We start from the raw sequence: 27592 nt of genomic DNA on the forward strand, positions 1-27592 counted from the left end.
CAAACAGTTCGAGCGATAGGTAACTTCGAAAGTTATCGCAACAGTAGATATGCCGATATGTTGTTTCGCAAATAATCGCTAAAGCTTTACGATATTATGCACGAAAAAAAAAATAATCGCAGAATTAATATCAGTTAAACATGTAATAAAATAGTTCGATGACTATATTCCACACTCCAGTGTGTACTATAAGTGATTTACAATGGTTTAAAGTAACATTTGCCCGACTCGGCTAGCCAATTGCTGTCGATTACCCGGCGGTGCTCGATAACCAGTGTTAAAAATACTAAAAGGCCAGGACAACGCGGAACATGTCAAAAGCCCGCCACGAATACATTAAGGGCATCCATTTTGCTCTCTGCCTCGAAGACGGGACGGGCCCGGCAGGACACAAGCGCCAGGCAGTCCACACAGTTCCATAGAAAGCAAAGTCTATGCCAGACATGCATAAGGATCGAGGGCACCTGGTGTTCCAGCGCCCCTTGCAGTTTTTCTATCTCGTGGCAGAGAAGCCGGCGACGCTGGATGCGTCGCAGCTTTAGGTCCAGGATGCGACTGTAGAAGAACAGACTAGATAGCCGAACTAGACGACTGCGGTAATTACAATACCTTCGAAGTTGAGTGCAGGCGTTCTCCACGTCGTTGATCCTCATTCTGGTTACGATCAGTTCCTGACTGATGTCGAAGGCTCGGGAGCACAGCATTGCAGCTCGTGACTCGAAGAGCTCAGTTTTATCCAGCGCCTGAGGAGGAACTCCTATTACTATAAACTGTGTTCGAACGAATCTTTACAAACCAAATCCTTGAGCTGGCGGTTCAGCTCCTCCAGCAATTGGGTGCGCTTCTGGACATCCGCCAGCCGCTGGGATATCCTGGTCGGTGCAGTATTCTGATGATGGAACTCCACACCATGCAGGCCGGATACACCGAAATCATTCAGCGGAAGCTATTCGCCGACGAAATGGTAAGTTAGTACATCCCACATGACCATCTTCAAAAGCCATACCGTGTGCTGGGTCCTGCTCAGCTTTGTTGTAAACAATTGAAGGCCCGCGTTAAGCAGGGATCGTTGGGAATTTCGACTAGGTGAGGCCATTGTTCCTAAAGATACGTTCTTAATTTGGAATTTCGGTTGGAACGCGAACAATTGTTTAGACCTTGTAAAAATAAGCAAGTGTGGAAAGTACGTAAATGCTCATGGATAAAACAGTTTGTAAGTGAACAGATGAAGCGAGGAGCTAACGACCTTGTTGAATTTCATCAATCGGAGAAAATGCAAAACTATGGTTTCAAATACGAAACGTTAAAATTCTTTATTTAGCAAAAGTAAACCAATATGACTCAAAAAAATACATTGTGTGGCAAGGGAATGGAACGCCTACATCTTTAATCTCTTGGGCCAAAAGTGGCAACCGCGGCGGGAACTCAAGGAAGTCCCCACAACTACAATTATAAATATACACACATAAAGTTACACGTTTATAGAGTTTTGCATACGAGTACCCATATAATAAATACTCAACGATTGCATGAAAATATAACAACAAATCTCAGCGGTAATACACATTAAGTTGATTATTTAGCGAACTTGGGGCAACGGCTGGCCGAGCTTCTTTGTCCACTCCTCACGGGTTGCGGGGTCTTCGATCTGGCCACGACCGAGGCACTTGCCCTGCGAGATGAGCTCGGCAAACTGGGCCACAATCGGATCCCGGCCGCACGAAGCCACCGCTGTCACTGTATCCGCCTCGTTGATGAAGTAGGCCACAAACTTAAAGTCCTCCATGCTGCCGTCAATGATCACATCCTTGTAAGATCCATGGCCGGCATACCGGATTCCCTTGCCGAAAATGAGGGTGAAAAAGAAGGGCACGGCCTCCAGCTTCTTTACCCCGCCGCACATGTTGATAGCCGCCACTCGTCCATGATATTGAGCCAGCTGATAATGCCCGATGTTCACGCGATCGTGGGCCAGCCCGTGGATGTGGGCGTTGGCTATATCACCGCCCACATACACATCGGGTACATTGGACTCCAGGAAATCAGTGACGTCCACGGATCCGTTACGATTTACCTTCACGCCCGACTTGGCCAGAAATTGGGTGTTGAGCTTGGAGCCAGTGCCCAAGATCAGCAGATCGCAAGGCAGACGCGTGTCATCTACCAGCACCACCTCTGATACCTTGCCGTCTTCGTTGCCAACGATCTCGGCGATGCCGCTCTCCATGCGCATGGTCACCTTGTTGTCCTCGAACAGCTGTAGCACCCTCTGACCAATCTCCGCGCCGAATGCGGCCTTAAGTGGGACATTTTCACGACCCACAACCGTGACGCTTTGCACTTTGGAGACCAACCCAGCAGCTGCTTCCAAGGCGATAAAGCTGGATCCCAGGCAGACGACGCGGGACTCCGGGGTGATCGATGCCAATATCGCCTTTGTATCCGCCAACTCTCGGACAGTGCGGACGTTCTCCAAGTTAACACCGGGAATAGGGGGCCGGAAGGCGGAGCAGCCTGTGGCCAGGTAGATTTTATCGTACTTCACCACGTAGCCATTGCTGCAGTGCAGCTCCTTCTGAGCGGTATCCAACTTCTCGGCGGCGACTCCTTGCCACAGTTCAATATCGTACTCTTTGTAGAACTCCTCGTCGCGGAAGCGCAGCTGCTCGATCTCAAGGTTCATAGCCTTGGAGATCTTAACGCGATCATAGGGCAGATAGTCTTCGCGGCACACAAAGATAAGGCGACCAGTAAAGCCCTCCTGTCGAATGGTTTCCACGGCCACAGCGCCAGAAGGACCACCGCCAACCACGATGAACACTCGCTGATCGTCGGGCTTGCGGCGGACCATGTTCTTGAGTCGCTTGTTGTTCGCCAGATCCGATCGCTTTGCACGGAGCATCACCTGTCCCTCGTTACCCACTTCCACGCGATAGCAGGGCAGGGAATCGAGACCAGGGAAGTCCTCAATGTCTCCGTTTTCCAGGTTAAAGCAAGCGCCGTGCCAAGGACAGCGGACACGACCCAAGCCCAAAGCTCCAGTCTGGAGCGGAGCTCCGTAATGGGTGCACTTGGCACCAACTGCTAGCAGACGATCTTTTTGCTTCACAAGCAGAACGCGGGTGTCCTCATCGAAGTCCACCTGCTTCATCTCGTTCTCCTTCAGATCCGTAACCTTGCAGTCCACGGGGACCGCACTGGTGTACTCCGAATCCGGCGTAGACTCTTCCGTCGACATGGTTGTACTGGGACTCTGGTTGCTGCACTTGGACTGGTATGAACCTACGGCACCACCTTGCGAAGCCATCATGTAAAGAGACAAGCAAAGAGAAACGGAGATAACAATACAGATAAGAAGAGTGTGTAGGTGAATGGACACATCAAAATTTTCCAGTTTTTCTCCAAGGGTCCAAGGGAAATTCTGGCACCGCTTGCTGCTCAGGTAGAAACAACAAAAAACGAATATCAGTCGAGAAAATGCTTCGCTCGCGTTTAGAAGTCATTGTGGGTTTGCTTATGATCCTGGGATCAAATATGGTCCGTTCGAATCTTGGGAATCCTCAGGATCTGCAGCTAAGTGCGCTGCGCACCCACAAACATCTATTGCAGGCGGAGATCGCACGTCTTTTTTTAGAGCAACCACTTCGAGCGGAAACTCAACTTCTGCTGGACGACCTACAGCTAAGAGATCATCAAATAGGCGTTCAGATAGAAAAGCTCGAGGAAATATCGAAGGGCGAGACCACGCAGAGGCTGGCCATCAATCTAACGGCTGACTTTGAACACCTGCAGCATAAACTAGATGATTTAAAACGTCAACTTGAGCTGCTCGACGGACGCTTTGCCTCCCAAGGGAAGCAACTGGAAGGACACTCATCGGAAGGCGCAACGCCGGCTGGCCCCGGATTAGGTTCCTTTTTGTGGGGACCTTTGCTGACCATGCCGGAGTTTCCACAGGGCAGTGTGGCCAGTGACCAGCAACATAACCACCACCAGCAGGATCATTCCCCGGATCCGCAGCAGGAATCCAGTCCCTCCATCATCAAAAGAGTGCTGGACATGCTTAGGCCATCCATAGGAGTAGCAGGTCTGCGAAGTCGTTGGACTGAATCCGCAAAATCACCTGCAACGGGCTTGGCAACACCTAAGCCCGCTCATCCACTTAGTGCTGAGGAGCTCCTACCGCAGCTGAAGGAGCAGCGCAGGTTTCTGGACGATGCTATTACGCGACTGGAGCTCTTGGCCGTCAAGAAGGGCTCGAACAAAAACTAAAATATATGGAATATCTAAGGAAATTAAACACTTAAATACATCTATCCAGAAGTTACGCTATCTGATTAAACAGAGGATCAATATTTATTTACTTAAACTGCCAGAGGTCATCATTCATAACCAGCTTCGTTGATTCACTGTCATAAATTCAGAAAAATGATAGTATACCAAATAAGTCAAGTTTGATTTGTGATCATTTATAGTAGTTTCCGAAAACAATTGGGCTAAAATTAAATTGATAACAGTTTATTTCGAACAGTCACCTTAATGAAAAGTCTAAAGCAATAAATACTATCTATCTTTTAAACCATGATATGTAATTGTAAAATTGTGTGTGTCAGGGCACTTATTTTGAACAACACCGAGGATAGGGGATAGTTGCCATCGATGATTACCTGACCACAACAAAGCGGATCCTAGCGACAAGTCCGAATCGATTGACTCATCCGACCTACTGCAATGTCACGTCAACTCAGCATACCTAAGAACCTCAAGTTGCTACGTCATCAAGAAAAGCCAGGCGGTGAGGGAAACATCCATAGAGCGTAACCGTAACACCTGTAAACGTGTGTTCTAGTCGATTCCGTTCTGATATGGCGATAATGTCTACACGCCCCAATCTCAAGTGACTGGCTTTATGATGTATGGTAATATGGTATCGCTGATATGCCCATGATAGAGCTGCGATGATACGGCTTTTTGCGGACGGAGGCGTGCTGCTCGGAAATCAAACATTCCCTTCGAAGCACCAAACATGAAGAACAGCAAGTCATGAATTACCCAGCGAAACAGATGTAGGGACAACTTTTCCGTCGAGTCGGTAAACTTCGACCCCGCACTGTACATTTGCCAACCTCTTTCAGTTCTCTCATCTAATTAGCAATGATTCGCCATGTTAATAACACAGCTGCGTTTCCCACACACACTCGGACTCGTACACACGAGAGCAAACCAAACCGGTTGGCCTTGTCCAACTAAAGTGAGTCAAAAGCCAGGCCGAATAATAATAATAATAACAATTGCACGAGAACAAGTTTCACCGAAATATATAACTCACTAAATCGGGTATCACAGTAAAGGACGGGGTGGCCGCAGCTAAGAGAACGTTTTGTCTGATTTTAAGAGCTTGCCAACGCTTAATCGCCGGCAGTTGGCGAACGAATGAACTGGAGACCGCCGCTGGAGCAGCCAATTTAAGCGAACTGGGGCCTCTGTGGAGAGCCCAAGAGAACGAATGCATGACATGGCAATAGGCAATAGGCAGGCACACGGCACAGTCGAAATTCCGATGGCGGTGACTAACAGCAGTTATATATGTATATGTAAGACTCAGAACAGGGAATTTCAGAGGGTCGCAACCATACACAGGAGCTCCTGTAACTCCTTTCAAGATGGTAAAGAAATATTGAATATCCACAGGGGAACTGTAGCTTTGGGGGAATTAGTAACCGGGATTAAGTATTCCCGCATCGATAGCTACTGTGGCAATGACGCAGCAGCAGGGCAAGCAAGTTGTGCCCTCCCGCCTTCCCTATCTCTTTGCCAATCTCTTAGATTTGTGCCGCTGAGACAATCATTAGGCACCTCCGCCCGCCCCGAAAACACCCATCTAATGCGGGTCATTCCCACTCTCCTAATCATTTGGCCTCGTTCAGTTGGTAAAAGGAACACGGCACTGTTGGCAATCGGATCATCTGCGACATTACCACGCACTTTTCGAATCGTAGTCGGAAAACGAGGGGATTGGTTTCCGTAGTCGGAACTTTTACAAAAGAACTGGACTGGGGCAAGATGATCTTATTTTATTGGGAAGAAACCCTTTGCGGGATTAGAAGTGGCGCAGTCAAATTGGAAATGCGACCTTGCCTTGTTGTTTGTCAATTGACCTTTCGAAAACTATTCATCTGTAAGTCGTGCATTTACCTGTCGACTTCTCCTTTTTGGGCGTGCTGCCCGTGGTCTTGTACTCCTTGCAGTTGACGGAACCCATCGTGTTTAGCAGGCGGTTGTGGATGTGGCTGACAAAGGACGGGGCGATAAGTATTCTCCAGGGTTGCCTGGACTGGAGCTTGCGTATCCTCAGAAGGCCTTCGAAGGCTCGTTGCGTTTTGGCCAAGCTCAGAGCTGTTCGAGGGGACTGCCACCTGAAAGTTGAGTGTGCAGTTTAGGAGCTTTGTTTTCCACTTAATAACAATCAATCACTGTGCCAAAGCTCGTTATCAGTTAGTTAGTTCCCGTGTTAATCATTTCTATTTAATTATTCCTCCACAGGCTGAGTCATCAGCCGCAGATGGATGTGCCGAGCTCGCAAACGTGTCTGAGATGCTGTTTTTGCTGCACACACAACACACGTCGTTGTTTATTTGCGAGTTGCTTTTAGTCGCCAATCATCACTCACCACTCTCTACAACAACACTAACCAAAAGAAAAACAAAACAACTGGAATATCGCGTGGAAGGGAAGAAGAGAGCCTGGGAGCGTGCAACAGGTCGGGGGACCGCGTCTGTGCCGAGATAAGCGAAGTGGAGTCGAGTGGACCAGGAACGCTGCGAGAGAGCCGGGAGAGCAAGAGCCAATCCAATGCGAGGCACGTCTGGCGCGCGTGAACTGCGGACCGCGTATGGCGCGCAACTTCGTCGCTGGATTCGACTGGAACTGGAAGCTTCGTGCCTCCCCAACACACACGCACTTCTGGGCTCTGTGTGTGTCCGTGGACACAGGAACGGTCAAGATACTAGAGCCATCCCTACTGTGCAATCGCAACACTCTAAACATTGTTTAATACACCTCTCATGTTTACTTTAGTTTAAGTATGACTTGGACCACCTCAGAGATAATGCGATTAAAGATTAAACAAGCGCCAAGACCACCTAGCCGAAACAAGCAAATTTCTTGGCAGGACAACAAAGTCTGAGGTACCCAATGCAGAGCGCTGGAAACTATAAAGCTGACCACAGTTGTCACCCTTTCCGACCATTCGTGTGTTCCACTAACGAAAACGTAGCGACCTTGCCGTCACCGCACTTCACTTCGAAGCAATCTCCTCCACCCTGTGGCTAGCACCAAGAAGTCGTAGCGGGTAACACATATGATAGCTGGCCTTCTTCGCGATTCGGACCAATGCACTTGGCGACCAACATATGTACCTGTTGGCTGAGCTGAGCTGAGCCCATCGTGCCACAGTCAGTGCCGGCAAAATTGCATCACCGCCAGCGGAACTAGAACAAGAACAAGAAATACCACCATTTTGATTGCGGTTGCCATGACTCTTCGAGTGGAATAACCAGCACGATAAGTAAGCCAAATTTTCCGTCACTGCCTTCATAAGTAATTGGGAAATGGCTGTTCCTTAGACCTGTTGATACGGATAGTACCGAACAAATTGTTGATATCTCGCTATCTCGAGGTAAACATTGTATCTTTGGACACTTTGTATTCTTGTCTTTGGTTAAAGGGTTCAAAAATAATGCACTTAAGAGCGACACATTAAATATCATTCTATACGCATGGAAACCATGTCAGGTGTATTATGGTCCTAAGCCCATTCCGTCAATGTTCGCTTGACCAAATGTTGACAGTCAGTCCAGTTATGAGGATAGCCTTATTTTTACCAGACCCACGAATGGGGTTCTCAAAATACAGTTTAGCCTTAAAAATTCGAAGAGCACTTTCCAACGGAAAGTTGTTTCAATTAAATGTATGTTATTAATTTTTTTTTTCCTATTTGCAGCCTCATTTGGACACGGACAGGCAGGAAGGCCAGCCAAGCATTCCAGTGGAGAAGGAGGACCAAGCTAGCGATTGCCCAATTGCCAAGTGATTCGTCTTCGATGCCTCGGGCCAGTTAAACCACTGCTAAGCTGGACTAGAACAAGATAATTGCCTTCGCGACAGCACGTTGCAGATAAGTTAATCGCCTGAAGGCGGCACGTACTAGCATGCGCCGGCGGCACTGCACACTTACACAGCCATCTCTAGTTAACTTTTAACTATTGCGCTGGTAATGTAAAGTTTGCTTGTTTACGTCTGGCCAGTGCTGCCGGACCAGTTCGAATGGTGAGCGCCTTGAGTGTTTCCACAGTGCAAGGTGTTTGTTTCCAAGCAAACGCGAGCGACGGGCACTCTGCCCGGATCGCAGTGTGCCGTCTCAGTCGAGTAAAATTAAGCTGTTATTCTTAGTCCCTGTCATGTGATACTTGATTGCTCCGATTGTGATGCCACACACTTGGCTAACAAACTGAAAGGAAAGCAGACTGAAAATCCCTGAGCATAAATAAATTGGGAAAATGGACGCCAAAAAAATTGTGGAGATCGACGGCTCCTATTTGGAGGGCGGCGGACAGGCGCTGCGCAACGCCCTCAGCCTCAGCTGCATTTTGGGCAAACCGGTGCGCGTGGTGAAGATCCGGGCCAACCGCCCGAATCCTGGGCTCTCGCGCCAGCACCTGCATGGGCTGAACCTACTGCGGGACATCACCAATGCGGACGTGGTGGGAAACTACTTGCTTTCCTCCACAGTGGAGTTCACGCCGGGCACCATTGTGGACAACACTTATCGCGTGGAAACGCACACGGCGGCCAGCATTACTCTGATCTATCAGATGGCTCTGCCAGTGCTTCTCTTTGCTGGACGCTCGTCGCGCCTGATCGTGTGCGGAGGCACGAACGTTGACTTTGCTCCCCCGGTGGAGTACATGCAGGACGTGCTGCTGCCCAACCTAAAACACTTCGGGGCTAGCTTTGACCTGAAGGTGCAGCGGTACGGCTTCTATCCACGCGGCCAAGGCAGATGTCAGTTGGACGTGGAACCCGTGGCCAAGCTGAATCCCGGAAAATTAGTGGCTTTCGGCAGCATCAAATCGGTCAGCGGAGTGGCCTACTGCGCCGGCCGCTTGCCAGTAAATATTGCGATTGACATGCAACAGTCGGCGCAACGCGAGATACATCGTATGTGGCCGTCCCAGAAGTGCAACATCGAGCCGATTAAGCATTCGCGCCAGAAGGCATACTACGATGGAGCCGGGATCTTGATGACAGTCAACACGACCGCCGACGTTGTCCTAGGTGCTTCCGCATTGGGCAAAAAGAGGATCGATGGACACCTTCTCGGCTTAGAGGTGTCGTGCCAACTGGGCGGGTATATCCGCGAGAAAGTCTGCGTTGACAATTACATGCAGGACCAGCTCATCATCTACATGTCCCTGGCCGTCGGCCGCTCAACTATGCGCACAGGCAAGCTGACCAATCACACGCGCACCGCCATCAACGTAGCCGAGCAAATGACAGGCGTCAAGTTCGACGTGGCGATGGAGCCCGACGGCCAGATGCTAGTCAGCTGCCAGGGCTTGGGACATCTGAACAAGTTGATTTAACAATCGATAGATCTCTTTACTCTAAGGCAACCTTAAATTAATGTCTACATATATAGAGAATATACGTGTCCTAAAGGCGCCGGAAAATGGCCAGAAAATGGTCGCCTTTGTTTCGAACCACCTTAGCGCCTTCCTCGCTGCTTTGGTACAGCTTCGGGGTGATGGGATCAGCATTCTGTGGGTTTTAACGTAATGATTAATGTTTGACTTGGCTTCGTGATCGTGGTTTTAAACTACGTACGGCCTCCTCTTCGGTAAGACGCTCGTAAAGCGGATGTTCCTCCATATGTGTCACTATCCACTTGTGCAGGTCCTCTACGTCCGTCATGGTGTACACCAGACCCTGGGTAAGCAGACTAAGTTGTATCCGCATTTCTAGCACTTAGGGGGAATTGTGGGACTTACCCCCTTCCTGAGGACATAGGCATATTCGGAGAGCAGAGCCTGGTTGATGATACGCCACTTGTGCTTGGCGCGCTTGAAATGCGGGTCCGGGTAGAGGAAGAACATCTTCTCCAGCTGGCCCTTGCTGAAGTAGTTGGGCAGATACTTCATGGCGTTGGTGCGTAGGCAGGCGATGTTCTGGTATGCACCCGTATCCGCACATCGTCGACGCAGTGCCGCAATCCGGTCCACCACGTAGTCGGACACCTTGACGCGGATTTCCATGCCGATGGACAGCTTTTCGGGAAACATCTCGCCCAGGGTGACGAGAAAGCCGCCGTAGCCGCAGCCTACGTCCGCAAAACTTACCTGCTGGCCCTGCTGTATGCTCGGGTACATGGAGCGCCAGTCAACATCTTCCGGGCGAGCAGGACTATGGGACGGAGCCTTTAGTGTGTGGAGTCCATTTCGTGGTCTACTCACTAGTCGAAGCTGTGGTCCGCAATGGGATTCGAGTGCGCACGCTGGCGGTAGTAGCGCTTTTGCGGCAACCCCGTCACCGCCGACGTGGGGTTCAGCACATCCGGCTCCTGGTTCTGGCTCTGATCCTGAGCCTGTCCACCGGTGGCCACCATTACTGGAAATTAGCAGAGGCGAGTAATATCAAGCACCAACGAGGAGAAGCAGCAGCACGTTGCGAACGCTTTTGAAAACAGCATTAATATACTAAAATATACTAAGGCATACGTTTCTGTTGTGTTAGGGGCATTCAAACGGTATTTTCGTTTAAAATCGGATTAAAAAAAAAAACTTTAAAAACACTATTTTGATAAGTAAATATTCATATCTTGGCTAAAAAACGTCACACAATTAGGAAAAGTAATGTTTCGCATTCAATATTTGGACCATTATTGTGGCCAAAAACTCTTGGCGCTGCGATATTAATAAAATGCAACTTTTTCCCGGATTTTGACATCAGGGGATCAGAAATCATAGCAGGTGCCAGCTGGTTTCCGCCAGAACATGAAAATAGCTGATTTGTTTTCAAAACGGCGCTTCCAGTAATTGTTCGACCAATGGGAAATAGCTATGTGGAAGGCAACCGTAAATTAACTTAAAGAAAGAATGTGACAAAATCCATGAAACCATATGGTCCTTGGTCACATCCTGAAAATTATGTTCGACTGGTGTCTGAACAAAGAGAAAGTCGCTATTTTTTGCCAAGTTTTGAAAGTTTCAAGTTTCAGCCTGTATTGTTTTTGGTTTCCGACACCAGGCAAACATAAATTATAGCAGTTGTCAGCTGGCAGCACAGATTAAAACCAAAACATATGATATATTCATGATGTCTGCGGTCCATGCTTTTCCAGTGGTTATTCAACTAATAGAAAATCATCAAGAGGGGAAGTTAACCGTTAGGTTGCAACTAAGTGCAAACATAATACAGTCAAGCTCGAAATAACTGTAAATTTCATAGTACTTCATTCCATTGAACATGTGAGGGGATGTCAGGTACCCATCTCTAAATAAAGCATTGAGAAGTAATCAGCTGATCAATGTACACCCTATTCTTGTTTCTGTTCGCCTAGGCTCGTAGATTCAAAGGTCACCCCAAAGAAGGTAAAATCAAATTAAGGCGCGCTTGATCCGGGGCAAGGAATCGCCCAATGGTATAAAAATACTAAACTTCTGCTAAGCGGCAGCTATAATTCAGCCGATTGAGCAGCACTGCCACAGACCCAAACATTTCGCTCCCTTGTTCGTTTTATTGCAGCGCAATTAAATAAGATACGTTTGTTGTGGCCAGTGCTGCAACCCACCACCACCCGGATCCACCATTCCCTGGCGCGATGTCACAGGTTTACTTGCTGCCGGTGGTCACGTTCCTGATCTTCCAGGTCACCTTCCTCGGCACGTAAGTACGCAGGGGGTGCTTCCCCGATTACCGGGCTTTCTGACCCGACCGATGTTTCATTGGTCTCCAGGTACATCTTCGCCGTGCTGGAGGGGCATGTGGTGCCCACGGTTCCCTACATCAGCGATGCAGCCACCTACTCGCCGGAGAGCTGTGTGTTCGGGCAGCTTATCAACATAGGCAGCGTTCTGCGTAAGTCCCTCTTCCGGCATCCCGTCTCGTCTCCAGAGACGATGAGTCATCTGTTGATTAGGCGCTCTTGCAGCGGTGTGATTATACTTTCTAATTTTCTCGTGCTTTGCAGTTGGAATCACCATCTACGTGCGCTACCGTCAGGTGCTGCAGCTGTATGAACACCACCCGGACTTGGACGGGTCGGTGCTGCGCCAGAACCGACTGGCCCTGTGGTTCGGACTGGTGTCCTGCCTGGGCATCAGCATCGTGGGCAACTTTCAGGAGACGAACGTGCGGATTGTCCACTTTATTGGAGCCTTCTGCTGCTTCGGCTGCGGCACCTTGTACTTTTGGATGCAGGCGCTCATCTCGTATCTGATATTCCCCATGTCGGGTACCCGCATTAACGCTCACTTGCGGCTGGGCATGTCCGTTGTCTGCACGATCCTGTTTATCCTGCTGGCGGTCACCGGCGTGATGTCGCACATCCTCTTCAAAGGACAGAATCCGCGGAAGTGGTGGGTCTGCACACTGGCTTTTCCATAAGGGAGATACTTACGTTTGACCTCTCGACTCGTCACTTTAGGTATCCCTCGGACGGCGGCTGGTACCTCCACGTGGTCAGCTCTATTTCAGAGTGGATCATCGCCACCATCTTCAGCTTCTTTATCCTCTCCTTCACGAATGAGTTTCGCGACGTGTCGCTGTCGCATCCCCAGATTGCCCTGATGTCCTATTCGACCACCATCTAGAGCTTACCTTCATAGATTAGGGGTAAAGATCAGCGTCTGGAGTAGCCAGCGGTTCCTTCACCTTCAACATTTTAAGTACAATCTAAGGTGGCAAGAGCACGGGTCTCGAGGACGATGTGCTGAGCGGTTGATGTGCATTCGCACTGCGGCCTCTCGCCTGCCTTTCCTCTCTTTCCGGTGCTCTTTCTCTGTCGGATTGCTGTGATATGTGCAAAGTGTTTCCCAAAGACTGGGATCGGGTAGTTCGAACTTCGAAGTAACAGTATGCTTTTTGATTGAAGAGTTACATTTATTGTTTACCCGCGTTCGTTTTTTCAATACACATTAGAGTTATTAAATCGGTAGAAATAATCTGTAAAATAAAAAGCAATTAAATATAAGGGAGTGTTTGTCTCGCTTGTCTGTCAATCACTAGCGCTTGCGATCCCTGGAGCGATCGCTATCCCGATGCTTGTGGCCGCCTCGGCTGCCGTGGTTCCCGCTGCCTCCTCCACCGCCACCACCTCCTCCGCTTCTTCCGTCTCCACCACCGCCGCTGTTCCGATGCGACGAGGAGGAGGAGTAGCGACTGTGCTTGCCGGAATTGGAGACGGAGTTGCGATACTTGTCGCCATCACCTAGGTTATTGCTGCTGCCTGCGTTCCCAGACCGATCTTTCTTGGAATAGTATTCCGAGCGTTCTCGCGAGGATTTCCTGAAAGGGTTAAGTGCTAATAAGTCTACCCAGTTCCTAAAGCGTTAGAGTACATACGACTTCCTGTGCTTGCTGTGCGGCGAATTGGAGCGCGTGGGCGACCTCGAGTAGTGACGTGACTTTTTCTTATGCTTCGGCGGCGACCGGGAACGCGAGCGGGAAGATCGACTGCGGTGGGACTTCTTGGGGCGCTCGCGACTCGGCGACCTGGACCTGGGTGATCGGGATCGAGGTGTCCGCGAATGGGTGCGCGTCCTGGATCGCGAACGTGACCTCGAATCCTTCTCCGGCGACTTTTCCGATGGCAAGGGCAGTGGGATAGCACGCTGGATGAAGCCACCCCACGCATTGTGCGAGCCATTGTTCCGATCCACGGTGATTACAGCAGGCGGTGTGTTTGCCTCCTTCGTTTTGTTGCGCGCATCAATGTACCGCTTTTTCAGCTCGTCCACGGCGGCCTCCAGTTTCTCCACCACCGGCTTGGAACGCATGTACAGCTCCATCACACGGTAGCAGATATCCGTAATGTCCGCCATGGGCACCCGGAATATGCCGAACCACGGCGGGCTGTTGGGCAGAGGTATGTTAAGCTTGCGGGCACTCAAGTAGATGCAGGCGCATGCAATCGCCTCTGGTGTGTAGCGCATAAAGACGTCCGTCCTCAGCGAGTCATTCATGAAGTTCCAGGAGAGCTGCATCAGCTTCTCGTGCTTCTCGTACTGAAGCACCTGCAGATACATCACGATCAGCTTGTGCGGATGCTTCACGTGTACGCAGAAGCCCAGTTCCTTGAGGACGCGTCGCTCGGCTTTGATCACCTGCATCTTGAGGTTCGTGTAGTAAGGATCCAGCACCATGGGCGAGATTTCCCTGTGGAACAATATAATAATAAGTGATTATTGGGCGTTAGATGCTTGAATTGTCAGGGGAAGCACCTACTTTTGCGCCCGCACTTGCTTGATGTGATGGAACACATTGATCACGTCTCGAATGCGGCGCGGCGCCTCTTCGATCTTGGAGGCCAGGCACACGCAGCTCATGGCCACAGTCTCCATGTTGTGCCGCACAAAGCTCTTGGAGTAGAAGAAGCGCTGGAACAGCACCTGGCCGGTGGCCATGGCAACCTGCGGCAAGCGCAGCAAAATGCCCGCTGTCTGAATAAGCTCGCAGCCTAGTATGCGCAGGTCCTTCTCCGTCTCGTGGTCCAGTCCATCCTGGCTGGATGGCGTCACATCGATCTTGCCCTCCGGAATGAGGCTGTTCTCCAGCGTCAGCACGATGCGATTAAAGAGCCGCGGATAGATGGGCTTGTTGGCGTCCGCCTGAGCCGCTGCCACGCCCCCTGCATCGCCGCCAGCTGCATCCGTTCCCGGGGCTACACTGCTGCTGTTGTTCGAAATGTTGACGCTATTCGAATGGAACGAAGTCACCGTGGTCAGGACATTGGTGATCGTCTCCACCGTCAGCGCTGTCATCGTCGTGTGGACCACAGCTGAGCCGGCCCCACGGGTGGCCATTCGTGTGCGGTTAAGCCAGAAAAGCGTATATTTTAGTATTTTATTTTTTAATTTGCTCTTTTTGTAAATTTACACGATAACAGGCGTGCTTTTATACGAAATCGTAATCGTCGGCCCTGCCACCAAGTTGATTTCGATAATTTCCTAAATTATACCACAAGAGGTTAGAAAACGCATATGGTGTGTGTCTAATTAAAGGTTGATGTATCGACTACACCAGCGTTGCCACATTTCGTAACAGACCAAAGTACTAAATATGACCTAAAACGGCATTTGGCGGTCAGCCGTTTATGGTCACACCACTCTCAGTCGAAATTAGTTGTAAAGGCAAGCAGTTCGCTCACTAGTCGCAGAAACGCAAATTGTAGAAACAAAACAAATAGCAGCCGCGTCTAAGTGCAAGTGTGATTTATTTTTTTTATTGTTTGGTGTTTAGTGTGCTCGTGAGCAGATCAGTGTATCAAACAAACAGCCAGAAAGTCGAGCGCTGGGCAAGCAGAATAAGTCCAATTGGAATTGTCCGAACCGCAGTTTCACGGAGTCGAGTGTTCCGTGTTTCGTATTCCGGGGCATTTTCCCCGCCGAAAGCCCCGCTCAACCCCCAAGCAAGCAGCCGAATTAGGGGTTGCAAAGTTTTTGCAGCTAGTACGGAAAAGTCAGAGGAACTTGTTTTCTAAAGGAAGAAAAGGGAAGCGCGCAAGCGACGACTGCCCCCAAAGTCCAAACGGAATCGGAGTCTGAATCGGAATCGGAAGGGGACTCCGCCGAATCCTTGAGAGAATCCTTTGCGCGTGCCATGCGTGACCTCGGCACCAAAATGGCCGAGCTAAAATTCGAGGCTCCATTGGCAAAGTTCGAGGAGACGGACGAGTGGGGCGGCTGCGACTTCATCTCGAGTCAGAATGCCATTAACGACACGCTCAACCTGAATCTGAAGGACTCCTCCGCCGGCGGCAAGCCGGATTCGACCAAGCTGCGGCTCCTGGAGGATGCTGTACGCAATGCGCACGTGAGCAAGAACGGAGGAGGAGTAGTGGGAGGAGGAGCTGGCTCCATTAGCCCCAATTGCAACACGCTCCACGGTGGGTCACTTATTGAAATCGGTTTGTCCGATGTGGGATTGGTGCCGGGCGAGGGAGCCGGCGTTGGTCTGGACGGTCTGGAGAAGCGCTCCCTGGCCGTCGGCGACCATGTGGACAACTTCACGGAGACCTTCGGCGGGAGTCTGGAGGATCTGGTCAACACGTTCGACGAAAAGATAACCAAGTGCTTCGGTAACTACGAAGAGAACGTTGAGGAGCTGGCTCCGGTGCAGGTGCGCAGCCAGGAGGAGATCATGAACGAATGCCAGTAAGTAAACCAACAATCCTTTAATTTAAGCGTTTGATTTTTGTAACTAAGTAATGGGAGACAGCTTTTCCGTAAATAAATTACCAGATTAAAAGTTGGGAAATTATAATTTGAATGAAGGCATTGGATTATTTCTTTTCCAAATGTCTGATGTCATGCTATAACCACTTATAGATTGGGAACATTGGGGGTGGCTTTTGGTTGGGCTACATCATGTAACCCCAAGAGTCAAAGGAAGTGCCGGAGTAGGGATGCCGCATGATACAATCCAATCCTATAGTTATGTAAAGTGCATTTTGCAATGTTTTGCGTTTTAGTGCTGTTTTCTGCTTTCGTGTCTATTGCGACGCTGGGGGTGTTGAGTGCGCATGCTCCGAACTCGGACCGCTACCCCGTAACCCCTGACCCCTGATCCCGGCGACCCACCCCGCTTCGCTGCAGCCCCTGGCTGGCTGTTCCAGCCGCGGCGCCACATAACGACGTAATCCTGCCCGAACCGCCCGAGTGCTGGGTGATGGGAGGTGGGTGGTTGGCGACGGTTGGCTAGTGCTTTCTTGTTGGATCGATAAAAGTGCCAGGAGTTTTCGCTACTCGCTGTTTTCATCTGGGCTTTCCAAGACTGTTGCGCCTTGCCTCGGATGCAACTGGGCGCACAATGTCGCTGGCAGTGGTACCGCCTCCGTGGTATGCCCCATTGTAACGCTGATCCACTTATGTCAAGGAAGCGGCAATCACAGAAAGTGGGGGCAATAAATCATATTACGTCCATTGGCCAGATAAACACTTCACGGAGCATTTGTCAGGGTGGTGGAAAGGGGTTTCGGGTGGACTTGAATATGGCTATGGATACGAAAGTGGAGGGCGATGAAGGGGCTGGGGCTTCAGAGATTTGACTCGGACGTGGAATGCAAGACCAACGAGAAGGGAAAACAATAATACTATATAGATGTGTTTCCCTCTCTTTCGCTCTCGGCTGACATCAGCCATAAATTTGATAATCGCGTGCACACCCGTGCACTATGGGAAATTTACCCCCTTTTTTGGTCAAAACCCATTTTATGAAAGTTAGTCGATTAAGATAATATTAAATGCTTGCATTCATAATTGTTCTGCATACCAGAAATAAATATAGATGGCGCCACAACAAAGAAATCAGCTGTTGAAAACAGCTGTTGCAATTAGAGAAATCCCTACACAAAATTATTATTATTATAAGGGGCGGTGCCACAAATTGTCCACAATTTTTGATATCATAAAAGATATGTGCTAGTGTAGCCCTATGCAAAAATCATCTTAATATCTCTCCCAGTTCTGGAGTTATTAATTTTGGTCAGAAGGAGTGTTCGAATTTCCCATAGTGCCGCGGTGCATTTGTGTGTGTTTACGAGCGCGAATACTCACTCACATCCTGTGCAAATAAATAAACATACAGTGGGCAATCGCTAAGCTGGACCCTGCACAAATGATCCATTGCTATTATTGCGACTGAAGTTTTAAAGATTCTGTAAATCTATAGCTAGATATATATACTTGTTAGATGGATGTGATTTTGTTATCATTGCTTGTACCGCCAGTACCGCCAGTACTCACTGTATTTTAATATGTGTGGCCACATGCGTGTCCAAAATATTTTGACGAATTTAGAAACAGTGATTGAAATTCCAGATTTTGCACTGACGAAATGAATAATCATACATGCTACTTGCGCATGCTAGTGTGTCTTTTTATATGTAATCTGGGTGTTTGGATGAATAACTCTTTGCTCTTGGCCCTGCTCCGCAATTCCTCATGAAGCCGTATGCAGATGCTGGGAACTCACCTCTGCCTCCTGGAAGTCTGAAATCGTGGAAGCCTGGAAGTCTAAAAGCCTGTACAGATAAAGCAACTCTGCCAGCCAAAGTCGTTCGCTCTGATGCAGTTTGCCTTAATTGCGTTCTTTGTTTTTCATTTTATGAGTATTCATTGCCACCGCTGTCACCACTTCCCCTCCCCCTCATTCGCTCTCCATCCCCACCTCTTTCTGCTGCCGCTGCCCTCTTCTAGCCCCACACGAACTGAACTGTCACTGTCTCTTCTCCCGCTCTCGCTCTCGCTGTCGCTCTCTGGGGAGAGTATGGGTATCGCGGCATGATGACTTCTCAAACACTTTCACGGGTCCAAGTGAGAGAAGAAGAGAGCGGGTCAAGTTACGTGACAGGCACTGCTCTCTTTTGGGGCATCCATGTGTGCCCTGCGGTATTTATAATCGAATCCCATCGAATTGGTTATGTGGTCCCAGAAGTGCAATATGTGTGTGGGGTATCACGCATTCGACCCCAGATGCTGGGTGCCGATGGTCTGCTCTTGTGTGTTGGCGCATTAAACGCAGCTGCGTCGCGCCGTCCACGCCAGTTGTCAATATTTACCTTATTCACTGCTGATTCCGTGGAAAGTGTGCTGCCGAGTGTGCTAGCCGGGCCGAAGGTCGCTCCATTGTTCCAGTGCCTGTTCTGGGAACCATCCCCCACCGCCTATCCTTCCTCTCCCGCCCAGCTTGCCCTCATCCGCTTGTGGCCAAGTTTTCAACTGCATTCCGCTCTGATTAGTGGCAGCTGCTCCAAGGACGAAGTTCGGAAAAGTTCGAGCGGAAAAGTTGCGTCAGCACGGAAAGGCTCTTCTTGGCCATGTTGGTGGCGCAAGAAGAAGAGCGGAGACTGCAGGATAACAAGATGGGGACTACTTACAGAAACAGTTGTCCTGGCCAGTGAATAATTCTTTAATTGTTTTTTTTATCCAAGGCGTAATTCGCAGTACGTAGTGCAGGCACGACTGGCAGTCGAGCTGATGACCATATGCCAGGCACGACCATAAAATGCGCTCCATATGGCCAGCATTCTTCCGGTGCGGCTACTGCGGCTACTGCGGCCCAAAACACCATGCTGAGTTTCGCTCATAATCGGCTTGTTGCTGGCGACCCACTTTTGCGCCACGTCCAGTGCCCAAGAGCCAATCGATTCCTGTTCCGCAGCGCGGTTCAACGGCCGGCATCCTGCCACCTAAGAGCTGCGCAGCTTGCAGCATTCGGTGTGCCCAAGCTGTAGATGCAGGGAGTAGTTCAGATGCCTTTGCAGGTCGTCGGGGATCATCATCAGCCGAAACCCGTTCGCATCCATTTGCGGCAAGTGCCAAAAGCTGCTCCGCCTGGCCAAGCTGCTAGTCTGATCGCGTTTCGCGATCTAAGCGATCTAGCGATCTGCAGTAAGATCGATTAAATCACTCGGCTATTAATTGACCACACGCAATGCCAGCACTTGCATCAGCCGAAGCGTCGATTGCTCTTAATTGGCAGTTGGTTGGGCAACCTGCTAACCAGTTTGCGGCCTTCTCCGACTGTGGAATCAGTTCCAAGATCGCAATGCGCTTAAGTGACGACGACTCATGTCATGTGCGTGGAACCCGAGTGCCATTCAAAACGTTACCCGAAATCGAGACTTGAGCCCAAGTAGGACGCGTCCACTTCTCGGGTTCACTGACTGGCCAGTGCAGTGTGTCTGTGGGGTGGCCGAGGCTAAGCCCAGATCGGACTTCCTTCCTTCACGGTCTTGGTCCGCAGGGCAGCCACTGAACTGCATGGTAATCAATTAGCAGGTCCCCGCTATAAATAATCATATGGAAAAGGGGCAGGGGCAGGGGCAGGGGATGATTGCCTGGGGTTGCTAGACAGGACACGGCCTAGCGGCAGCGTAACCGCCCTCTTATGTAAGTGGCGAATGGGAACAACAGCACAGTTAATATGCATGGGGTGCATTATAGTTTTTGCGCAGACACAAGAGTGCTTCAATTTGATACTAGCCACTTCCCTCCGTGCGCCCGTGCGACAGAAATTCACGGTGGTTCGGGTGGTTTCCGTATCCGCTGGATGAGTCATGCCGTCAACATGTCGTATGCGTGTTTAGCGGGTAGCAGGGGCTAAGGCGCTAAGAACTTATCAATCCGTCGCATGCATTCAGAAGGGGCGCGAGGAAAGGGGTGGGGCTGGCAGCGGGGCGAGTGCACGAGTGCCACTTCCTTTCGGACCCTGCCTCTGAAGGGTGGGCTGCAGTCTGAAACCGAGGGGCCAAAGGCCGTTAACCTTTTGGGCATTTGTTTGGAGGCGTCGCCCGGGGACACGGGCCATCCCACCCACTGGGCGCACAGCAGGACACCCCCGAATGCTAATTGCCGACCTAACCTCGCTCAACTTGCCACGGGCACTGTTTTCGGCGCCATTCGAATATTAGGAATGTCTGACTGCCATCGAAGAGATACTGTATCTGATGACTAAGCCGAGCCACACAGGCGGAGCCTTTGCCTGCGGCCGCATTACATCATCAGCAAACAAAACAACGTTTGGGGCACAGTCAAGGACAAAGCCCGGCGAACGGAGAGGCGCGGCGCGGGGCAGTGGCCAGAGCCGGGGGTTGAAGCCAGCCGAGCACGGATGTTGTACAATTGGGCTGAGTCCCGCCACGGAATCTGAATCTGCATCTGCAGCAGATGACTCTGGCATTGAGTCGAGGGAGTGGGCGGTGCGTCAAGGATGCGCCGAGGACGCTCCAGTGGATGCGCTGCCAAGAGAACCACTCACAAGGGTCCTTGGAGGACCCGGATCAACAAAGCCCGTCGCCAGCGGGGGCGACTGTCTGCTCCTGGCTTCAATAACTTCTCGGCACAACTTCACAACTTGGTGCCAACCCAACTGAACGGGCTGACATTGGGGGAAAGTGTGTGGCAATGTACCTACCTACTTGCATGAATACGTATTCAGACGATCCACCGAAACGAGATCACCCCCGTCGAGATGCCCCATCAATCGTAATCGTCGCTTCTAAGCAATCTTCACTGCCCACACTGTACCTATACTACCCATGTACCTATACTACAGTATACATTTGCTATATACGACACAATGTGTGTGCCGTGGGTTTTGTTCTTTGTTTGCATTTTTGCTGCTATCTGTTTGTGGGCCACATAACTGCCAGCATTTTGCTCTGCGGTTTCGGACGCTGAAGATTGGCATGGATTGCCGATGCCGAGACCGAAGCCATAGACAACATTGCCCAGTTTCTCTCGCGCGTTTTGTTAATGCTAATGGCCTATTTAAACAAATTAATTATAAATTGATTTTGCCCAAGCACGCGAACAAGTCCGAAATGGCAACTCGCGCTTAAAAGTCCACATTGTTTGTTTCCATTTCATTTCATTACAGTTTGTTTTGTTTAGGCGTCGTAAAATGTCTTCTGTTTATGGATCATTTTGAGATACCATGAATCGTAGGCTGATAGCTGTGCAATGTTCCCAGCCCGAACGAAATGCCAGGAATGTTTTTCAGGAGGCGTCCCACCCACGTGAAGTGAATTCAGAACCAACTCCCCCAGCTCATCTTTCTTGTCGCCGATGTCATTTGCCGTGTCCCCGATTCTCCACCCCATCCATCCAAGGCCCGCCGCAGTCCATTAGCAGCACGGTCCACAGCTCGATTTGAATTGGGATCGACTATATGGGCTATGCGGCTCCTGTGCCAACGCAAAGTGTGAACGGCCTAAAATTAGAAACGCTTTGAAGTGTGCAAGACATGATTTTCCCACCTCTCGCGCCTGTTTTTATTTTTATTTTAGTTTTTTTCTTATTCGCTGCAAGTGTGTGTTTTAGTTTGCGGTGGCATTTTTGTATCCACGAATTTGCTGTCGCCGTAAACACGTACAGCGGAGTCCAAGTTGATAGTGCAACGCCTATTGATAGCAATGGGCATTCAAAGCCAGCTCAGCTCATATGGCTGTTTCTGCTTAGGGAAAGTTCGATTAGTTATCAAAAAGTTTAAGTAGGTCCGCGGCAGCGTGTGCTATTATCTTCGCCCCAGGTGTGTGTATGTGTGTGTGTGTTCATAGGTGGAAAATAAGCAGCACAGGGTCACCCTGTGACTTCCTACGGAGAGGAGAAAGGTGAAGGGAGCCAGAGAAAACTTTCACACAAGCAAAGAGAAAATATGTAGCTATGTAACAACCCCAAAGCCAAAGCCAGTCGATTGGCTGCCGGCCCGGCCTCCCACTCAGCTGTTTTCACTGGAAGAAATAGTTAATGGAGTGATTGAATGGCACTTGCACTTGAATTTCAAGCCTGATTATTCACTGAACATGTTACAGGGTATCGCGTAGTCGGCCCTTCTCAGATCTGCCGACTGCAAGTTGCCGAAAATTAAGAGTGCGATTGTACAGCGCGTTGCGGTTGAGTGAAAATACGTGTGAACGAACCTCAAAACACAACACACAACACAACAAAATGAAGACAACAATAGCCGTCGAAAAAACATATATTTGAAATGCTAAAGCAGCTTGAGAAACCTAATAGTGTCCGCTCTATTGCCCTTACTACCCGTAATTTCACCCATTTCACCTATAACAGTGCTGGCGGATCGAAGATTCAGCTGCATGTTGGCCAAGAGTCCGAGATCGCGACAATCCAGAACTTGCTAAGTGGCACTACCTACGATATACATATGTATACCCAACGTTGGGTATCATCTCAGATTCCTCTAGCTATAGCTTTGGATCTCTGGCGGCATTTCCATGCTATAACAAGACATCGAATCGTGTTAGAAAGTTATTTCTTCATTGTTCGCGGCGATGAGGCGGCCCACCAAATAATTCATTTCCTATGAAATTTCAATTTGCTGGGAGTCAACACAGAAATACGAAAATCAGGAAGAAGCAGCGCCAAAAAAAAATGACAAGCACAATTAACAAAAAACCGCAGAGAAAGAGGAAAAAACCATAAAACATTCGGTGCGGCGTGGGCGAAATGAAGCCAATTGGCTGAAAATGTAGAGGGGAGTCTGTGGGGGAGGGATGAAATGGGGGACACTTGGACAGTTTGGCTGATCATCATCATCGTCATGGCGGGCGGCGCTGATTCATCAGCTGGAGACACAAGTTGATTCGGTTATCTAAGTACGCGCAATTAAAATTCATTAAAATATTGCCGCTTCCATAATAAATAAATGTTCATCATCCGCTGTTTTTTGTACCCTAACCAGTCGGCGGGGGGCATCATGACTTTGGGACATGTGAAACATTCGAGTAGGCTGCCAAGTAGGTGAAACCAAATGCTGAAACAATGCTGAAGAGTAAGGGTATTGCAGTCTTCGGTGCCGCGGAACTCCGCCCAACCCACTTGTTATTAAATATGATGTTTGTTTGTCTAAACGATGATCTCATGTTTCGTGTGCCGATTTTCGAGACCAAGCAGCTACGGCTAATTGTCGGACTGCGGAGCATGTTCTGAAACTCATATTCCAATGCCAGGCGGCGGAGTGCGGCACGCCCCGACGCATCGGGTGGGGGTCACCGCTGGCCAAGAGATGAGCTTCCGAATCGGGAGCACTTGTGATGATGGGTGGTCAGGGTAGATCCCATCTCCGCGCATGATAAACGAGGCTCGTAATTGTAATTGCCATTGCCGATGGGTGCGAGTGGAGTCTGGGCACTAATTGCCCGAGGCGATGATGGAAGCTAGGGAATGCCAGGGCGTGGAATGGCCAGGGAGTGCGCGGATGCAATCTGAGCTGGTTGTGCGCGATAGGGAAGTGAGTTCTGCAGATGGCGGGCCGGAAAAGATGAGCACAGTGGAGCAACTGGCAGCGAACTAAACTGGTGCTTGTGTAGATCGAGGTCACAGCCCTTCGGTTCCGGACTACCCATTCGATCTGACCCAGATTCTGCGACTGGACTGGCGACGCGAATGGCGACACTGATGTGTCAATTTGGTGCGTGCAATTCCACTTGGTAGCCGGCCATTCCGTCCCATTTCCGACTCCGATTAGCCAGCACAGCTTCACCGAAAGTGTCTGTCGAGCGGCGGAGTGAGTGCTCCGTAATTAGTTCGCTTTGATGGCAGTTTAAATATTCATTCGTAATCTGTTCGCCCCCTCGTCCCTCGTCTACCGAGCTCCAAAAGTGTTGCCCACACCACCGACACGTACATACAGCAGTCATACACACACATTTCATGACGGCCTCGACACATTCCATTCCGAGCCGAGATACAGCCTCTGCACTGGGCGAATCCACAGACTTGTACAGTGCGTACCAGAGCTGTATGACCACCAGAGCTCTATTTCCCTTCCGCGGAGCACAGGTGGTCACTTCCGATTCCCCTTGACTTGTACTCCCACAAAATCGGCCGCTGGCAGTGAATCATCTTGAACTAATCAGCAAAGTGCAGTCAATTGCCTGGCAATGTAGAGCATGAATAATTATGGGCGAATGAATCCCTCCACTGGGTGGGGAGTGGAAGTCGGTGGCCGTCTTGTCGGCAATTAAATGATTGGCAGTGATCATGAAATTTGATAGCAACTGTGCCAGCGCACTCGAAACAGACAAATCGTCTGACTGGCAAGCGAGTTCTTCTGGCAGCAAATGTGGGCCCAATGCCAAAGCCAAGGGAACTGGTGGAGATTACAGTGAACTATCTACAAACGCACTGTGACACTGGGTTCCTCGGAGCCCCATTACGAGTTTTAACTCATCTCTCCAGCTGTGCGCGAGTTTTTATTGTTAGGAAATGAACCGAAATGAAATGGACTTTCCTTGTAGCCGGGTGCGAAGTGGTGGCAGTGTTCCCCCCTTTAAGACTGCCCCCACCAATCCGAGATGCAGTCGCAGCTGCCTCATTATCTTCGGAAACGATGTGCATGGGGCAATTTGTCAGTTGCCTAGGCTTCCGTGAACAGAAAGGCGAGCAGCACTTGGCGGTTTATTGTGCCAGTTCTTTCCCTCGCCGGGTTTTATGGGTGGCGACAAGTACATGGAACATTTGTTGCTGAATGTGGCAAGGAGGTGCCAAGAGGCACTATGGAAAGGCTTTCCATATCTGTAGCGTTGCTTTGGCTATACGATTTTCCATATTGAGGAATTAGGGGAATGGAATGCTTACCCATCAACACACATGAATTCATTTCGATTTACTGACCTGAAAGCACCTTTTACTTGCAGAATGTGGTGGACCATCACAGGAAACTTTGGCAACATTCTGCCCATCGACTGGTCCAAGTCGTACACCCGTCAGATGCACATGCCCACACTGAATCTGGGCCAGAACCACACGAAGCAGCAGCAGCAGAATCGCAACCAGCAGCAGCAGTTGCACAACCAGAGCCACCAGGCGTATCCACACACCAACGGTGCGGGATCCGGATCCGGATCCGGGCTGGATGCCCAGACTCCGGGCGATGAGTTCAACGATCTGACCAGCGAGGACGAGGCGGTGGCCAACGACCTGGACATGCACGCCCTCATCCTTAACGGCTTGAACGGGGACATGGACGACCAGCCGATTAAGACGGTGGAGGAGGTGATCAAGGAGATCGACGACATCATGGACGAGGCCGAGAGCCCGCTGGACGAGCCGGAGACCAGCGATTCGGAGGTGATCGAGAAGGCGCGAGAGGTGCTGGGCGCCCCCCTCTATGCGGAAAGTAAGCAGGCGACGACGTCCAGGATGCCAGTTACACAGATGAACATAATCCGCACTTTCTCTTGCAGAACTACAATATCTGACCACGACACAGCTGAACGAGCTGTACATGGAGATGGAGGTGCTGATCCAGGAGCTGAGCGAGACGTTGATCAACGAGCTGGCCCTGCGCGACGAGCTGGAGTTCGAGAAGGAGCTGAAGAACTCGTTCATCTCTCTGCTCCTGGCAGTTCAGAACAAAAGGAGGCAGTACCATGTGGAGAAGAAGCGCGGCAAGTTCCAGGGTGAGTTTCGCAAACCAAAATTCCAGCCAGCGCGTTCATATTTAACACGGCTACTCCCTGTTCATGCAGGTCCCGAGCCCAAGTACTTGACCACAGTCATTCCGTATCACCTGGAGAACGGCACGCCCAACAACCAATCCCTGCAGGTCCTGATCAAGAGTAAGTACCCATTGCGGGCTAAACATCCGAGATGCCGACTCTAATGCCGACTCCTCCCCATCTCTTGCAGTTCTCAAGGCCATCAACGAGGACAGCCCGACGGTTCCGGCCCTCCTCACGGACTACATCCTGAAGGTGCTCTGCCCTACATAAGCGCCGCAAGCGGTAGTCGCCGAGGAGCAGGAACCCCAGCTGTCGCTCTATCTCTCTGTCTGTGTTTATACAATTATACAACACACCACACATAATTTAATGATTAGTTCGTACTTTAAATTATTGTTTGAATGCAATCCGTGTACTCTCCGCGGAGAAGAAGATTTCCACATGAAGAGAGGACCCTAGTGATTGGATAACAACACCTTCGTCTGTCGAATATGAAGCACCCAAAGTGGGGTCTTCTTCTCAACGGAGTCCTTTTCCCGGCCGATTCGACCGACAGAACGAAATATGCAACAAAACAAAACATACATGTAATACACTTACATATATAGACACATATATATATAACGGAATATTTACGGAGAGCGCGCTCTAGGAACTCAGCCAGTCCTCCCATGGCAATAATACTCAATTCTCTCCGCCGCCTCTCTTTCTCTTTAAGGAGCATTCGAATTGTTAAAGAGCCGACTCCAACTAAGCTTAATATACATACATATATGGTAAATGCATCTGGGCCAGTTGCAAGTCCGCCTGCCGGTGCAGCTTCAATTTTTCGTCTATATGTGAAATATGCAGATCTAAATAGACACACGCTTGCATTATGTTCGCCCAGCTTTCCGCGATCGAACGGGCAGCCAATCACTAGGTTTTACAATAAGGATCTTATCTTGTATGTAATATATAATCTGATTATAAGAGGTGTGTGGCCTGCAGTCCCTGGAAAATCCGCCGTTTCGAAATGTGTTCCGAGTGCAATTTACAAAATATCATTTGAGATGGCATCAGAATCAGAAAATCAGAATCAGTTGCAGCAATTGTTTTCGCTTCGCTTTAAGTTTACATACGCCTAATTTACTCATTTTTATTGTTTACGAGGCCATAAAACGCGTTCTGTTTTGTTCAAAACAATTGTTTAATGTAAATGGAGGAAACACAAATTTAATTTTAATTTGCATAGAAAACGCTGTGTTATTTACTTTTACCAAACAAGCATAAATAAAACGCTAATGATAATGATAACGATAATGATAATGACAATTATTATTATGATTACAAATAAATCGAATAATA

The 27592-nt window shown here is 49.7% G+C and overlaps 8 protein-coding genes across 12 annotated transcripts; 4 read left to right on the forward strand and 4 right to left on the reverse strand.

Moving 5' to 3' along the window:
* Window positions 1-83: 83 nt before the first annotated feature.
* On the reverse strand, window positions 84-1166 carry LOC117146737. 2 transcript variants are annotated; one of them, XM_033313186.1, is made up of 4 exons: window positions 1007-1166; window positions 797-946; window positions 610-743; window positions 84-555 (listed from the first exon to the last, which is right to left on the reverse strand). In XM_033313186.1, exons 1-4 carry the CDS (start codon window positions 1094-1096, stop codon window positions 315-317), a joined length of 615 nt encoding a protein of 204 aa, XP_033169077.1. In that variant the 5' UTR covers window positions 1097-1166; the 3' UTR covers window positions 84-314. The 2 variants fall into 2 exon arrangements, with proteins under 2 accessions (XP_033169077.1, XP_033169075.1); XM_033313184.1 differs by having other exon boundaries at window positions 84-743; window positions 1007-1164.
* Window positions 875-9731, forward strand: LOC117146734 (RNA 3'-terminal phosphate cyclase). 2 transcript variants are annotated; one of them, XM_033313181.1, is made up of 2 exons: window positions 875-964; window positions 8003-9731. In XM_033313181.1, exon 2 carries the CDS (start codon window positions 8559-8561, stop codon window positions 9642-9644), a length of 1086 nt encoding a protein of 361 aa, XP_033169072.1. In that variant the 5' UTR covers window positions 875-964; window positions 8003-8558; the 3' UTR covers window positions 9645-9731. The 2 variants fall into 2 exon arrangements, with proteins under 2 accessions (XP_033169072.1, XP_033169071.1); XM_033313180.1 differs by lacking the exon at window positions 875-964 and adding an exon at window positions 7451-7567.
* LOC117146731 (apoptosis-inducing factor 3) lies at window positions 1351-6779 on the reverse strand. 3 transcript variants are annotated; one of them, XM_033313174.1, is made up of 3 exons: window positions 6693-6779; window positions 6196-6416; window positions 1351-3294 (listed from the first exon to the last, which is right to left on the reverse strand). In XM_033313174.1, the coding sequence occupies exons 2-3, from the start codon at window positions 6260-6262 to the stop codon at window positions 1580-1582; spliced, it is 1782 nt and encodes a 593-aa protein (XP_033169065.1). In that variant the 5' UTR covers window positions 6263-6416; window positions 6693-6779; the 3' UTR covers window positions 1351-1579. The 3 variants fall into 3 exon arrangements, with proteins under 3 accessions (XP_033169065.1, XP_033169064.1, XP_033169066.1); XM_033313173.1 differs by having other exon boundaries at window positions 6671-6762; XM_033313175.1 differs by lacking the exon at window positions 6693-6779 and adding an exon at window positions 6475-6589.
* Window positions 3294-7145, forward strand: LOC117146735. The gene is made up of 2 exons (XM_033313182.1): window positions 3294-5666; window positions 6544-7145. The coding sequence occupies exon 1, from the start codon at window positions 3478-3480 to the stop codon at window positions 4270-4272; it is 795 nt and encodes a 264-aa protein (XP_033169073.1). The 5' UTR covers window positions 3294-3477; the 3' UTR covers window positions 4273-5666; window positions 6544-7145.
* Window positions 9640-10745, reverse strand: LOC117146736 (tRNA (guanine-N(7)-)-methyltransferase). Its single transcript, XM_033313183.1, has 4 exons — window positions 10512-10745; window positions 10050-10461; window positions 9886-9987; window positions 9640-9819 (listed from the first exon to the last, which is right to left on the reverse strand). The coding sequence occupies exons 1-4, from the start codon at window positions 10661-10663 to the stop codon at window positions 9715-9717; spliced, it is 771 nt and encodes a 256-aa protein (XP_033169074.1). The 5' UTR covers window positions 10664-10745; the 3' UTR covers window positions 9640-9714.
* A 1001-nt stretch (window positions 10746-11746) lies between these two features.
* On the forward strand, window positions 11747-13249 carry LOC117147619 (DNA damage-regulated autophagy modulator protein 1). Its single transcript, XM_033314577.1, has 4 exons — window positions 11747-11943; window positions 12014-12135; window positions 12248-12635; window positions 12704-13249. Exons 1-4 carry the CDS (start codon window positions 11879-11881, stop codon window positions 12867-12869), a joined length of 741 nt encoding a protein of 246 aa, XP_033170468.1. The 5' UTR covers window positions 11747-11878; the 3' UTR covers window positions 12870-13249.
* LOC117147618 (cyclin-L1) lies at window positions 13138-15179 on the reverse strand. Its single transcript, XM_033314576.1, has 3 exons — window positions 14503-15179; window positions 13621-14433; window positions 13138-13563 (listed from the first exon to the last, which is right to left on the reverse strand). The coding sequence occupies exons 1-3, from the start codon at window positions 15078-15080 to the stop codon at window positions 13281-13283; spliced, it is 1674 nt and encodes a 557-aa protein (XP_033170467.1). The 5' UTR covers window positions 15081-15179; the 3' UTR covers window positions 13138-13280.
* A 203-nt stretch (window positions 15180-15382) lies between these two features.
* LOC117147025 (fasciculation and elongation protein zeta-2) lies at window positions 15383-27176 on the forward strand. The gene is made up of 5 exons (XM_033313719.1): window positions 15383-16430; window positions 25439-25920; window positions 25988-26203; window positions 26273-26362; window positions 26433-27176. The coding sequence occupies exons 1-5, from the start codon at window positions 15877-15879 to the stop codon at window positions 26513-26515; spliced, it is 1425 nt and encodes a 474-aa protein (XP_033169610.1). The 5' UTR covers window positions 15383-15876; the 3' UTR covers window positions 26516-27176.
* The last annotated feature ends 416 nt before the right edge of the window (window positions 27177-27592 follow it).

This window comes from Drosophila mauritiana, chromosome X, assembly GCF_004382145.1.
Source record: "Drosophila mauritiana strain mau12 chromosome X, ASM438214v1, whole genome shotgun sequence".
NCBI classification, from domain to species: Eukaryota; Metazoa; Arthropoda; class Insecta; order Diptera; family Drosophilidae; genus Drosophila; species Drosophila mauritiana.

Bases quoted from the DNA above. Each gene is read 5' to 3' on its own strand.
- LOC117147025 (XM_033313719.1), top strand. From the start codon at position 15,877: ATGCGTGACCTCGGCACCAAAATGGCCGAGCTAAAATTCGAGGCTCCA. The intron at 25,921-25,987 runs GTAAGCAGGCGA...TTTCTCTTGCAG, and splicing joins CGCCCCCCTCTATGCGGAAA to AACTACAATATCTGACCACG. The intron at 26,363-26,432 runs GTAAGTACCCAT...CATCTCTTGCAG, and splicing joins CCTGCAGGTCCTGATCAAGA to TTCTCAAGGCCATCAACGAG.
- LOC117146731 (XM_033313174.1), bottom strand. From the start codon at position 6,262: ATGGGTTCCGTCAACTGCAAGGAGTACAAGACCACGGGCAGCACGCCC. The intron at 3,295-6,195 runs GTAAATGCACGA...TGGCTTCGCAAG, and splicing joins CAAAAAGGAGAAGTCGACAG to GTGGTGCCGTAGGTTCATAC.
- LOC117146737 (XM_033313184.1), bottom strand. From the start codon at position 1,096: ATGGCCTCACCTAGTCGAAATTCCCAACGATCCCTGCTTAACGCGGGC. The intron at 947-1,006 runs GTATGGCTTTTG...GTCGGCGAATAG, and splicing joins TGAGCAGGACCCAGCACACG to CTTCCGCTGAATGATTTCGG. The intron at 744-796 runs GTTTGTAAAGAT...GTTCCTCCTCAG, and splicing joins ACCGCCAGCTCAAGGATTTG to GCGCTGGATAAAACTGAGCT.
- LOC117146736 (XM_033313183.1), bottom strand. From the start codon at position 10,663: ATGGTGGCCACCGGTGGACAGGCTCAGGATCAGAGCCAGAACCAGGAG. The intron at 9,988-10,049 runs GTAAGTCCCACA...CTGCTTACCCAG, and splicing joins CCTATGTCCTCAGGAAGGGG to GGTCTGGTGTACACCATGAC. The intron at 9,820-9,885 runs GTACGTAGTTTA...TAAAACCCACAG, and splicing joins GTCTTACCGAAGAGGAGGCC to AATGCTGATCCCATCACCCC.
- LOC117146734 (XM_033313181.1), top strand. From the start codon at position 8,559: ATGGACGCCAAAAAAATTGTGGAGATCGACGGCTCCTATTTGGAGGGC.
- LOC117146735 (XM_033313182.1), top strand. From the start codon at position 3,478: ATGCTTCGCTCGCGTTTAGAAGTCATTGTGGGTTTGCTTATGATCCTG.
- LOC117147618 (XM_033314576.1), bottom strand. From the start codon at position 15,080: ATGGCCACCCGTGGGGCCGGCTCAGCTGTGGTCCACACGACGATGACA. The intron at 14,434-14,502 runs GTAGGTGCTTCC...ATTGTTCCACAG, and splicing joins AAGCAAGTGCGGGCGCAAAA to GGAAATCTCGCCCATGGTGC. The intron at 13,564-13,620 runs GTATGTACTCTA...TAACCCTTTCAG, and splicing joins CACAGCAAGCACAGGAAGTC to GAAATCCTCGCGAGAACGCT.
- LOC117147619 (XM_033314577.1), top strand. From the start codon at position 11,879: ATGTCACAGGTTTACTTGCTGCCGGTGGTCACGTTCCTGATCTTCCAG. The intron at 11,944-12,013 runs GTAAGTACGCAG...ATTGGTCTCCAG, and splicing joins CAGGTCACCTTCCTCGGCAC to GTACATCTTCGCCGTGCTGG. The intron at 12,136-12,247 runs GTAAGTCCCTCT...CGTGCTTTGCAG, and splicing joins CAACATAGGCAGCGTTCTGC to TTGGAATCACCATCTACGTG.